The 13759-nt window shown below is 42.6% G+C and overlaps 1 protein-coding gene across 4 annotated transcripts in view; it reads right to left on the reverse strand.

Annotated features, from left to right (window-relative positions):
• Mip (Myoinhibiting peptide precursor) overlaps positions 1-13759 on the reverse strand; it is a 355890-nt gene that overhangs the window by 31336 nt on the left and 310795 nt on the right. For all 4 annotated transcript variants that reach the window (XM_076176469.1, XM_076176468.1, XM_076176466.1 and 1 more), the window contains one exon: positions 1696-1986. In XM_076176469.1, the coding sequence (XP_076032584.1) occupies positions 1696-1986 (291 nt within the window). The remainder of the gene's footprint in view (positions 1-1695; positions 1987-13759) is intronic.

A 13759-nucleotide genomic window follows, 5' to 3' on the forward strand; every position in this document is an offset into this window, starting at 1 on the left:
CACATCTAAAGGACAATGGTCCCCTGAAAGTTTGGCTGTTAATAAACTTTTACGCAAAGTAAGTCACCCGGACCTGAAATGACCACCTGACGCGCAAAAGTAACCACATGTTAGTAGGCTTGACTTATCACGTCTGAACTTTGTACCTCCCGCTTTAGGAGGGAGATCAAAGGCAGAGCATGGGATCTAGTGTATTTAACGTTTCGTCCAGCGGGGTTCTTTCTGAAGAAGCCCTGCTGCTGGGCGAAATGTTAAATATAATGGATGCCATACTCTGTCTTTGGCCTCTCCTACATTGATGTTGCAGTCGTTGCTGTTTTTTACGCACCCCACCCTGCCTTGTATAGCCCGCCAACCCAAATATATAATCGCGAGGGATAAGATCACGGATTGTGATCGTAATACACGTATTTTCGTACATTTTTTTTTCTTTTCTCCTAAAGTGGGATTTACAGTTCATCTTGTGTTAGATCATCTAGCTCGCTTGGATCTATATATATATATATATATATATATATATATATATATATATATATATATATATATATGTATATATATATATATATATATATATATATAATATATATATATATGCAAAGACATCACAAAAACACACGTGATAATTTTTTTTTTTTTTTTTTTTTTTGCAGAAACCACCGGGAAAAAAAAAAACGGATACCAAACGTCTTCGTCTATTAAGACATTTTCAAAGGTACAGAAAAGCAATGCAGAAACAATATATACATGAAAAGACAGAGGATATTCGGAAAGGTCCCATGTTACAAATTATCACACACAATCTTGTCAATAATAAAATTGTCCAATTCAAATAAACCCAAACTCAAATTCATATTATTTCCAAAATTTCTTTTTATGTGACAAGATTTAATAACATTTCTTTCTACAATATCATTACAAGAAGTAATTACTTTTTAATTTCTCCAGTCAATATTATGGGCATAATCCCTTTGGTGGACAAATAATCTACTTGACACTTGCCCCGTTCTAATACTCTATTTATGTTGACTTATCCTTTTATTTATACCTTTGCCTGTCTGGCCTATGTAAATAAAATCACAATTTTTACATGGTATGCTATAAATACAACCTTCTTTTCTTCTTGGTGAATTTTTAATTAACAACCTCTTAATGTTATTTATGTTTTTAAATACTACCTGGATACTTCCTAGCATTTTTAATAGATTTGTTATCCAGGTAGTTGGGAACCGTTACAAATCAAATCTTATGTAATGGGATGACCTCAAGGGTCGAAACTAAAAAGCAATAAAATGTTACAACACATCTTTGCATACTCTTCCTCTACTCACTTCCTCATTTATCTTTAATCTATTCATGGTATATACATGTATGTGTATGTATATATGTGTACACACACACACACACACACACACACACACACACACACACACACACACACACACACACACACACACACACACACACACACACACACACACTAAAAGAGTGCAAAATTGAAATATATGAACAGTTAACTTTATTATTTGGCAAGTCGAGTGACACTGGATTCGTGCCTATTTCTTGGTGTCAGGCAAACGTTGTCCCTGTATTTAAAAAAGTGTACTGAACCTTTTATCCACAACCTTCCACGTCTGAATCAGGCGACCACAAAGATCAAAAGGATCCACTCGTGCTCCTTTGGTACCCAGAACCCACCTGAATCAGGTCTTCCTCCTCTTCCTCTTCAGGTCCTGGGTAGTCTGGTCTTTTGCCCCAGGCCCCGTGCAGCTGGGACCACCCTCCCCTCTTGCCCCAGGCGCCCTGCAGCTGCGACCAGCCGCCGGACCTCTTCTCTATCGGGCTGCCGTGTCCGGAGACGACGCCGTCGCCGGCCTGTCCCTCGATACTGCTGGAGGAGTCCACTGGAGGCGACGAGGTGGTCCCCCGGGTCGCCAGCAGGAGGGCGAAGAGTACCCACAGGGCTTGGGTTGCCTGAAGACGGCCCATCTGGGGGGGAGAGAGACAAATGAAGGCTTATTCGGTTACTGGTAAAATGTTAGAAAAATATAAGCAGAGGTGGGCGGTCCAATTTCGTAGTCCGATTATCCGATTGATCGGATTCACAAGTCCGATTATCCGATTAATCGGATTAGCAAGTCCGATTATCCGATTCATCGGGTTCGCAAGTCCGATTAATAGGATTCGTCCGATTCATCGGATTTGCAAGTTCGATTATCTGATTAATCGGACTCGCATTTTCGAATCGGATAATCGCTAATCGGATTTAGATTTTTTGTACCCGAATCGGATCATCGAATCGTTAATCGCTTATCGGACTTCAATTTTTTCGCATCGCGCCCACCTCTGAAAACAAATATATACCTGTTTCTAGGTTATGTAGATTACCTCGTTCTTCCCGTCCTCTCGTAAAGTTGATCTGTGGGGCAGGGCTGGGCTCGAGTCCCGCACGACGCAAACTTTTTCTAATCCCAATGCAGACTTGCCCAGTCTCCTAGTCTACTCTCCTACCCATCTCCCCCCCCCATCTCTTTTTTTTTTTTTTTGTCGTCTTGCGTTATTCCCAGACATCAATTCGATGAGAAACACTGGCTACTGCTGGATACGACTTCCGCTTTCTACTTCCATTTGTACCTTCTCCGTAACCACGGTACAATGAGACGAGACGACTTTATGTATTGGTATGACAGGTCGTAAGGAACATAGGACTGACTAGTGTAGGCCTTATGGTCTTTCCCAGTCTCCTCCATTCTTATGTTCTTGCTAAATAACACTTCAATTTCACCTTTCTTCACAAGTGGTGTCTGAGGCTCGTTTCACTCGTATCGACTTTTCGCCGTGCGCAGTCAACGACATGACGTCGTGCTTTCAAATAACCATGGGTGTCTGTGGACGCTTCCACACGTCACAACCACGTGTGAAAGCGTCCATAGACACTAATGGTTATTAGAGAGCACGACGTCGTCTCGTTGACGGCGCACGGCGAAAAGTCGATACGTGTTAAAGGAGCCCGAATTATTTCATGTCTATTTATTTTTTATATATATTCATTTATCTACTTATTTATTTATTCATTCATTTTTCTATTTTCTTTTCCATCCGACATAGTTATGGACCAAAAGGTCTCCTGTAGGCATGCTCTTTTTTTTTTTTTTTTTGCGATTACGGTAAATTTTGTAGTCGATCATCATCGATTGTGCAGTTAACACCCAACACAGTTTTAACTCTATATCATATCAGGGTTATCATATTAGGCTGAATGCTCGCTACTGACCTCCTTTGGGAAAAATTCACGTCAAAGCACGCGTGCCAAGGGTTGCCCACCTGTGTTCTGGTGACTTCTTCCTTAAGAAAAGGAGAGAAGTGGGGAGAGGGAGAGAGAGAGAGAGAGAGAGAGAGAGAGAGAGAGAGAGAGAGAGAGAGAGAGAGAGAGAGAGAGAGAGAGAGAGAGAGAGAGAGAGAGAGAGAGAGAGAGGGGGGGAGGGATGCTTCAAAGCGAAGCCTTTCAATGTACTCCCGACGCATCATGCTCGAACGCTTGTTTTTTCTTTCTTTCTCGAGACAAATTTTTCATCAAGGATACATACTCAGAAAAAGAACATAACAATGGAGGAGACTGTAAAAGACCTTAAGCCCTACACTAGGCAGTTCCATGTCCAATAGTGCCTTTTATCTCCATTCATAGTTGTCTCATCCTCCCTTAAAACAGCCAATAGCACCAATGCTCACTTCTACATGGTTACTAACTCTATTCCATTCGTTAACCACTGTTAATAAACCAGTTCTTGCCTATTTCCTTCCCTAAACCTAAATTTGTCCAATTCAAATCCATTACTACGAGTCCTGTCCTGCAGTCTTGATATGATGACCTTGCCTGTATCACCCTTGTTAAAACCCTTGGCCCATTTGAACACCTCTATTAGATCACCCCACACTCTTCGTCTTTCCAGAGAGTGCGAGTTAAGATGCCTAAGCCTGCTCCTTATCAGACCCAAATTTGTCAAACTTAAATCCATTACCACGAGTCCTGCCCTGCTGTCTTAATATGATAACCTTGCCTGCATCACCCTTGTTAAAGCCCTTGACCCATTGGAATACCTCTACTAGGAGACCCCGTACTATGCGTCTTTCCATAGAGTGCAAGTTACGGTGCATAAGCCTGTTTTCGTAAGGTCAATTTCTGAGCCTTTGTATCATTTTGGTCATTCTCTTCTGTGAAAGATCGACTTCAAATTTCTTGACGATGATGATTCGGTTTAACGTTGCGAAAACTCCGCCACGTATCGGGAGGCTAGGACGATGCCCCTTACAGAGGTCTTATGTAGCGTGGAATTTCACGAACCCTGCCCTTAGTTCACCTCACCGGTGGCAGGGTTCGAACCGTCGCCATCATCTCGACCTCCACCGCAAGGAGCGACGCTCTAACAAGCTGGGCCAACGGGTCTTAATAACGTGGCCTACCGGAAACGTTTGCAAGAGTACAACGTTTCCGAAAGTGGATTGGGTCTTAATGGATTTGGCAGGAGCAACGTGGATCCTCGACTTAGTGGATTGCGACGCGTTCCGGATGTCTGAGCAATGCGGCACTCTGCTCAGAGGACCCGAACCCTGGCTCCTCAGGCATTCATCGAACCGAAGGATTGATTCTACTGCATTGTTGAACACACGTGGGGGCGGGGGGGCACAAGGACAAGAATTTAGGGGTCCAGGCACTACTGTCACAAATTACACATTTCTACGTACTGTGGGGAATCTGGAGGGAAGAAAAAAAAAAAAAAAAAAAAAAAAAAAAAAAAAAAAATGCACCGCACTCTACTGGCAGAAGAAATATAAGATAATTATGATTGTCAAATTCGTAATAAAGCACAGGGTCTCTCCATAAACACAATATATATATATATATATATATTTTTTTTTTCTTTTTTTTTTGGGGGGGGGGTGAGATTTGGGAGAAAAATGAAGGTGGATGGGGAATCCACCCGAATGTTGGGAATTGATGAAGGAGGGGGAACGAAGTGGAAAAAGTGGAGAACCGGTGATTTACCCGGACCATAATACTGTCTGTGCTGTTCCATTCCATGGCGACCAGCTGCATTGAGGATTTTCACCTTCTCTCTCCTTTTCTTCTCTTCTTCCTCCTCCTTTTGGTCAAGCCTTGTTGTCTCACCTTGAGACTCTGCTTAGCCAACCTCATTTCATTTATCCCTCTCCCCGTTTTCTTTATTGGTCGTCAGCCCTCAACCCGACCTCTCTTTCTATTGCTTTATGCCTAAGCAACACTTGTTCTAGTTCTTATCCTCCTCGTTTATATAATCTCTCTCTCTCTCTCTCTCTCTCTCTCTCTCTCTCTCTCTCTCTTTCTCTCTCTCTCTTATTGTTTCTGTTGTTTTATGCCTAAGCAACACTTGTTCTATTTCTTCTTATCATCCTCGTTTATATAATCTCTCTCTCTCTCTCTCTCTCTCTCTCTCTCTCTCTCTCTCTCTCTCTCCGTTTCTCTCTCTTTATTTCTTTTGCTTTATATCTTTGTCCTATTTTTTCTTATCTTCCTCGTTCCTCAATGAGTAACCATTGGCTCGCTTTCTTCTCTTCCTGTTGCCGTCCTTTCCACGTTCCTCCTTCTCCGGCTTCCCCGATCACCCTAATGTTGAGCGAGAGTGGCAAACTTTCTAACTAGAGCAAGATAAAAGTCAACCAAATCTCCCGGAAAAATATCAAGATGTCTGCTTAAATTACCGTCCGATTAGCTCTACATCACCTACAGGATAAAGTTTTGAAAATGCATAGGCGAAGGGTAGGAGGAGTAGGAGGAGGAGGAGGAGGAGGAGGAGGAAGAGGAGGAAGAGGAAGAGGAGGAGGAGAGGAGGAGGAGGAGGAGGAGGAGGAGGAGGAGGAGGAGGAGGGAGGAAAAGGGAGACAAGGAAGAGGAAAAGGAAAAAGAAAGAGGAAGAAGACGAGGATGGGGAGGGAAAGAGGGAAAGAAGAGGAGCAAAAAGAGGAATAAAAAGAGGACAAGAAAGAGGAGAAAGAAGAAATAGGAGTAGAAAGAGGTGTAGGAGTAGAGGCAGAAGGACGAGGAAGAGGGGCAAGGAGAAAAGGAAGAGGAGGAAGATGAGAAGAGGAGGAAAAGTAGGAGGTAGAGGAGCAGGACGAAGAATAGGAGGAGAGGAGATGGAAGACGAGGAAGAGGAGGAGGATGTGGAGGAGGAGGAGGGAGAAGAGGGGAGATTAATAAGACATAATCAAACTTTTGCAAAAAGGTAATTTTTTTCATGTAATTGAATATTTTCTCTCGTTTTGTTCATATGTATAACTGAGACTGATCACAGATTTCACTAATGCCATCAAAAGTGAAATGAAGATATGTAGATAGACACTGAATGATGTGATTTCATTATGGTTCGGATGTTTGAATATGCATGGGGGGGGGAAGTGGTAACTTTGTAGATGATGGCCATCTCGATTAAAAAGACTTTTTTTCGATGAAGAATACGAAGAAAAGTCGAAGATGAAGAAGAAGAAGGAGAAGAAGAAGCAGAAGAAAAAGAAGAAGCAGAAGAAAAAGAAGAAGTAGAGGAAGCAGAAGAAGCAGCAGAAGAAGAATCTGAAGAAGAATCCGAAGAAGAAGAAGAAGGGGGGTAAGAAGAAAGAGAAAGAAAGGGGAAGGGGAGAATAGAAAGAGGGAGGAAAGAAGAGAAGGAAAGTTGAAGGGGAGAACAGAAGCAGAAGGAAAGGAAAGGGAAAAGAGAAGGAGGGAAGTCATTCGAGAAAGAGAAGGAATCAGAGAGAGAGAGAGAGAGAGAGATAGATAGAGAGAGAGAGAGAGAGAGAGAGAGAGAGAGAGAGAGAGAGAGAGAGAGAGAGAGAGAGAGAGAGAGCGATAGAGAGAAGCCCAAAGCTGACTGCCTCCTCGTCTTGGACAGGAGCTCCTGCTTTGAAGCAGCAGAGTTTCCCAAAGTAATTTTTTCAGGCGACCCAAATCTGATCCTCATGATATGACCGCGGCACCACTAATCTATTTGTATACGTGGTAACACAATCATGGTTATTGTACTGAATTCATATAATTTTGAAAAATAAAAAGATGTCTTGGCGACCCCAGGAAAAACTCTTGGCGACCTTGCCAGGATTGGGGTCGCGACCCACAGGGTTGGGAAACAGTGTCTCAGGCGAACAAGAGCCCTGGACGCTAGCTGTCCCAGGGCCATCGTAGTGCACGGGTTAAGGGGCTCTTCCACGGGCTTCACCAGCGTCGACCGTTGAGAGTTTGTTCGAGTAAAAACGACTTCTGTTACAATATTTGAATGTTCAAATCTCCAAATATCAAACGATCTTTCCGCCATATACAGCAAAGCTGAATTATGAACTAAGAGATTGCAAACCTATACGAACGTTAGACGTCCTGCAGAAATGTTCTTAGAGAAGTCTAGATTTCTGTAAGCGAAGTCATATTCTAGTTATTGTAATGAGAGTTGGAGGTAGGATGATGTCGGAGGAAAAATAGCCCAGTGTGATAACCCCTTAAGAGAGCTCTGAGACGAATAAGAGCATTAGTCGTTAGCTGTGCTAGTCACATCAGGCTAGCATGCTACTGGCTTTTGCTACTTCCGTTACAATATTCCAGACTTCCGTAAGAACATCATAACAGTGTGTCCAACATTCGCTTAACTTCTCATCGTTCGTCGTTTAGCTTCTGACTATATGAAGTAATTTGACATTTGGAAATTTGAAAAACGAAAAATTCATAACCAACGTAGTTTCTACTCAAACGTAGTAAAAGCAAGTAGCATGCTAGCCAGAAATGCCTAGTGTGCCGCCACTCGCAGAGTGTTGGGTCCTCTTGGAGTCGCCAGGTCTCTCCCCTGCCCCCCCCCTCCTCCTCCTCCCTCCTCTGCCTCTGCTGCTGGACCTGATACAAGCCATAACGTTTCCAGTCGGTCTGCCCTATTATTGTGTTCTACTTTGACATGCTGGAAGAAACTGGAAAACCATTGAAGGAAAATATCGGAGGAGAGGAGGATCGACTTCCAGGAGGAATATGTCGGATGAAGGAGAGACGCCAACAGAGTGGAATGCAGACGGAGAGAGGGCGTGTGCTGGAGACAGTACTTGATGCACCGGGGAGGACATATATATATATATATATATATATATATATATATATATATATATATATATATATATATATATATATATATATAATAGGGATTTGGGAAGGAAATGTCTGAGTGATTCGTTTTATTTGCCTGTCAGAGAGAGGGAGACAGAAAGAGAGAGAGGAGGGACAGAGAGAGTGAGAAAGAGAAAGGGTGAGAGAGAGAGAGGGGGGGAGAGAGAGAATTACAGAGAATCTCAGTGCCTCAAAAGGTTTTACAGTCCACACCGAGGAGGCACCGTTTAAAGGTTACCGGGAATTCACTCTCACCAGGACTTACGCTGGCCGAGCGGGTTAGAGCGTCGTTACATGCGGCGAAGGTCGAAATGATGGCGATTCGAACCCTGCTCGGGGTGAGTTGAACTGAGGGGATTAAATTCCACGCTACAAAGTCCAATGTAAGGGGGACCGTCCTAGCCTCTTTGTGACGTTAAAACCAAATCAAACTTATACTAATGTGCGTAGCACCTTGTCCGCCAGACTTTTGAACTGCTCAACTGAGGAACTGTATACCGCGTCCTTTGGCCGTCCTTTCCAAGTGGTGCAGATTTTATGAGTTAAAAAAAAGTCACCAACTTTGTCACAAGAGTAACGAGGGGGACTGAGCTTCCGCCCGTGATTGCGAGTGACATTCACGTTCAAGCTGAAGAGATGTCGATAGTCAATGCTATTAAATCCTTAAAGTTTTTTTTTTTAAACCTCTATTAGCTTTCCTCGCAATCTCCTGTTTTCTAGAGAAAAGAGCCTCAAACCCTTGAGACGCCTCTGGTAGCCCATTTGTCTAATGGCGGGAATGAGTTTCGAGAGAGAGAGGAAGAGGGTGAAAGAGAGAGAGGGTGAGAGACAGAGAGGGGAGAGAGAAATGTGTATGTTTGCTTACTTTTACAACAGAGTTCGAGGTGACGGCTGTCCGAACTCTGCCACCAGCGAGTTGGACCAAGGGCAGGGTTCGTTCAATTCCACGCTACAAAGTCCTCTGTAAGGGGCACCGTCCTAGCCTCCTGATAGGGGGAATTCGCGACGTTAAACCTAATCACGTCCCTTCTCCGCTGCGGCCGGCCGCTGGGTTTTCTGGGCCAATGTTGGGTCGCCTCCCCGCATGGCCAGGCCTGTCGGAAACCAACGCGACATAGCCCGCAGCGGGTCCCGGGAATCAAACTCACGACCACCTGCTCGCTAGTTCGACAAGGTATCCACTGGGATATTGCACGACGTACTACTATATTTATCATTATTAACACCACTATTATTATAATCATTAGTATTATCATTAATATTATTATAATTACTATCGTAATTTCTATGATCATTATTGGTATTATTAGAGCTGGGTGCGTTCCTGTGTGCGTTCCCCTTTAGTTTGGCGGTGGTTAGCGCTCCCAAACTATTAAAGCAACATAGGTGCCGGTATAGTAAGTGGCCACCTTTGGATGTGGCCTACTACGAAATTTTTCGTTGGTATAGTACATATGTGGCCTACCGGACTTTTATTTCGGTGTGAAGCTCCTGTCTCTTAAGCTTTGATAGTTTGGGAGAGCTAACCGCGGCCAAACTAAAACGGAACGCACCCAGAAACGCGCCCAGCTCTGGGTATTATGATAACCATTACTAATACTATTGTCGTGTCACATAGGCGAAGGTGGTTCATTCTACTAGAGGAAAGCTGGGTGCCAACTTACGATCGAAAGTGGATGAGAGAAATGTCCTCCGAACGAGTCTGGAACTGCAGACCACCAGATCGTGGTGTGCCGATTAATCGGCATCGGCGAGTATATATATATATTAAGAACGGGATTCGGCATTGTCATCGGGGGAAAAATAAATAACGCCGATGACGATTAATTAGGCCACCCCTAACCACAATATCATCAACGGAGGAGGAGGAAGAACTAGACGCGGACGAGCGAGGAGGAGCAGCAGCCAAAGGAAGCGGAGGCGAGAGAAGAGGGAGTGAGAGACCTTGTGACCGGGACAAAAGAGTGCAGCTGTGAAAGGCGCTTGCTTCCAGCCAGGGCAGTCGCCACAGAAATTTATATATTTCTTGGGGAACGTCAAAGCAAAGGAGGAAGCTGCTGCTGCTGGTGATGATGATGATGATGATGATGATGATGATGATGGTGTTGATGATAATGATGACGATAACAATAATGATGATGATGACGATGATGATGATGATGACGATGATGACGATAGTGATGATGGTGATAAAGGTGTTGATGATAGTGATGATGATGATGACGATAATGATGATGATTACAAAGGATTACAAAGGCGGAGCATGCCGACAGGAGACCTTTTGGTCCATATCTAGGTCGGATGCGAAAAAAATCATGATAAAATAATAAATAAAAACTATAATAATGTAAATAACAAATAAAATACATAAATAAATGCATAGGTATAGTTAAATAATAAACAAACAGGTAAATAGTAAATAATAATAAATTGACATATAACTAATAATAAATGAAAATCAGACAGACAAATGATAACAAAACAAAAGCAAATAATATAAAATAAATTATAATCATTATAGCATCTTGCTTAGGTGTTTATCTAAATGATTCTTAAAGCTTCGAACTGAACTACATTGCACTACCTGTGCAGGAAGTTTATTCCATTCATTAACTACACGGTTGGCAAAGTTGTTTCTACCTACTTCCAAATTGAATCTATTTCCGGACAGTTTGTGACTATTGTTTCTTGTCTGATTCTCATTCAATGTCAAAATTTTGTCACTTTTGATGATGTCAATTCCCTTTAGAATCTTAAAGACCTGTATCAAGTCACCTCTGAGTCTACGCTTTTTTAGGGAAAACAGATTCATATGTTTTAGTCGATTTTCGTATGATTTATTTTTGATATTTGTAATCAGTTTTGTGGCTCGCCGTTGTACTTTTTCCAGTCTGTCAATGTCTTTAATGAGATTCGGTGACCAAACGGAAACAGCATATTCCAAATGTGGACGAACTAACGACTTATATAGCCTGTTAATAAGTGATGGACTTTTGAAATCAAAAGATCGCGCAATGAGTCCTAGAATCTTATTTGCTTTCTCAGAGGCTGAAATACACTGCTTGGATGATTTGAGGTCGTTACTGATAATTGCGCCGAGATCTTTTTCACTACCCACTTTTGTTAACGAATTTCCAAATAACTTGTAATCGTACTTACTGTTATTTTTACCTATGTGCATTACCTTGCGTTTACTTGTGTTAAATTTCATTAGCCACTTTTCAGACAATTGCTGTAATTTATCTAAATCTTCTTGAATATCTAATTGGTTTGAGTGATCATTTGCCACTCCGCACAGTTTTGTATCATCAGCAAATTTGGAAACAGTAGATTTTAGTCCATGGTCTATATCATTTATATATACTATGAATAGAAGTGGGACGGTATCAAAAGCTTTTGCAAAGTCTAGATATATTAAATCTATATTGTTTCTTTTGTCATAATTCAAGATAACTGTGTTGTAGAATTCGAGTAAGTTAATCACGCAAGAACGTTTCCGTCTGAAACCATGCTGGCTATCATTTATCAAACGGTTACTTTCTAAATGATGTTCGATAGCATCTCTGATGATAGTTTCCATTATTTTTCCTACGATTGAAGTCAAACTTATAGGCCTATAGTTATTTGGCTTCTTTTTGTCACCTTTTTTTAATATGGGAGTAACGTTAGCTAGCTTCCATTCTCTTGGGACATCTCCGGATATGATGGATTTCTTGAAAATAATTTCTAATGGAACAACAATCTCATTTTTTATTTCCTTTAAGATTCTTGGATGCCAACCGTCAGGCCCTGGTGTTTTATTAGCTTTGAGTTTATCTATACACCTTTTAATTTTTTCTTTTGTTATATTTACCGTAGTAAGTTTACCCTAGACTTTTCACAGGTTTCAGTTTGGAGTTCACTTTGAGGTGTTTCGTTTACGAATACCGAGCTAAAATAATTGTTTAAGATATTACACATTCCTTCATTTGAATATTCAAGTTGACCGTCAGCAGATAATAGTGGACCAATGTGATTCCTAACAACCTTTTTATCTCTAATGTAACTATAGAATTCTTTGGGATTCTCTTTGGATTTATCAGCGATGTTAATTTCGTATTGTCGTTTTCTTTTTCTTATTGTCTTTATTAAATCTCTCTGTATTGATACATAACTTTCATAGTCATTAGATGCACCCGAGCACTTATATTTCTTATAAGCCTGTCTCTTTTTAGTAATACTTTTTTCAGTTTCTTTGTCGAGCCACTTTGGGCGAGCCTGATTTAGGGGACGTCTGTCCTTAAAAGGAATGTAAGTTTGAATCATCTTACATACATACATACATACATATACCAAGGTTTTTTTCCCCTTTCAAGGGAGGTAGCCAAAAAGGGAAAGGCATAAAAACACTCCCACCCATTTCATCCCTAAATACACTCCACACCCCTCCCACCCTCCCTCTCATCTGAGCACCTCCTGGATGACGGGTCATCCCTGCACCTTGCCCACCGCCCTGGGTCAGAAGCAGTGTCGCAAGGCACAGCACATCCACAGCAAGGCCGCTTCATCTTAGTGAGCGTATTTTGAAATATTTCCCACATCTGATCTACAGGTCTTTCGTTTAATTTTGCCTCCCAATCTGTAAGCTGAAGCTCCTGACGTAGTCCTATGAACTGAGCTGATAATGATGGTAATGATGATGATAATGGTGTTGATAATGATGATGATGATAATGGTGTTGATGATAGTGATAATGACGATGATGACGATAATGATGATGGGAGAAGTGAGAAAAAGGAGAGAAGGGAGAAGAAGGGAAGGGAGGGAAAGGGAAGGAAGGGAAGGAAGGGAAAGGGGAAGGAAAGTAAGAAAAGAGAAGGATGGGACGATGATCATGACGACGATAACGACGACAATGATGATGATGATGATGGCAACGAAGAAGGTGACGACGACAACGATGATGATGATGATGATGATGGCGACGATGATGAAGTGAAGTTTGTAGCTGGAATTGAAGGGAGCGGCGCCGCATTTCATAGATTCTAAGTTGCAGCTCCTCCTCTTCCTCCTCTTCCTCCTTCTCCTCCTCCTCCTGTGCCGTGCCGTTCCGCGTACAAATGTGAAAAGGTCATTAAGCAGGGAAAGAGGAGAGACCAGAGGGGAAGGAAAGAGAAGGGAATGGGAGGGAAGAGAAGGGGTGGGAGGGGGAGGTAAGGAAAGGGAAGGGAGGTGAAGGGACAGGAAGGGACAGGAAGGAAAGGGAAGGGAAGGAAGGGAAGGAGAGGGGAAGGGACACGAAGGATAGGGAGGCGAAGGGACAGGAAAGGAAGGGATGAGAAAGGAAGAGAAGGGAAGGTATGGGAAGGGAAGGGGCAGGAAGGAAAGCGAAGGGAAGGAAAGCGAAGGGAAGGAACAGGAAGGGAAGGGGTGGCGTGGGATGGAATGGGAAGGGACGGGAATGGGAAGGGACGGGAAGGGAAGGGACGGGAAGGGAAGGAACAGGAATGGGAAGGGACACGAAAGGAAGGGACGAGAAGGTAGGGGAAGGGGTGGGATGGGAAGAAAAAGGAAAGGGAAGGGACAGGAAGGAAAGTGAAGGGAAGTGAAGGG

Source organism: Oratosquilla oratoria, chromosome 39 (assembly GCF_046742065.1).
Source record: "Oratosquilla oratoria isolate Oo_2021 chromosome 39, ASM4674206v1, whole genome shotgun sequence".
Taxonomy (NCBI): domain Eukaryota; kingdom Metazoa; phylum Arthropoda; class Malacostraca; order Stomatopoda; family Squillidae; genus Oratosquilla; species Oratosquilla oratoria.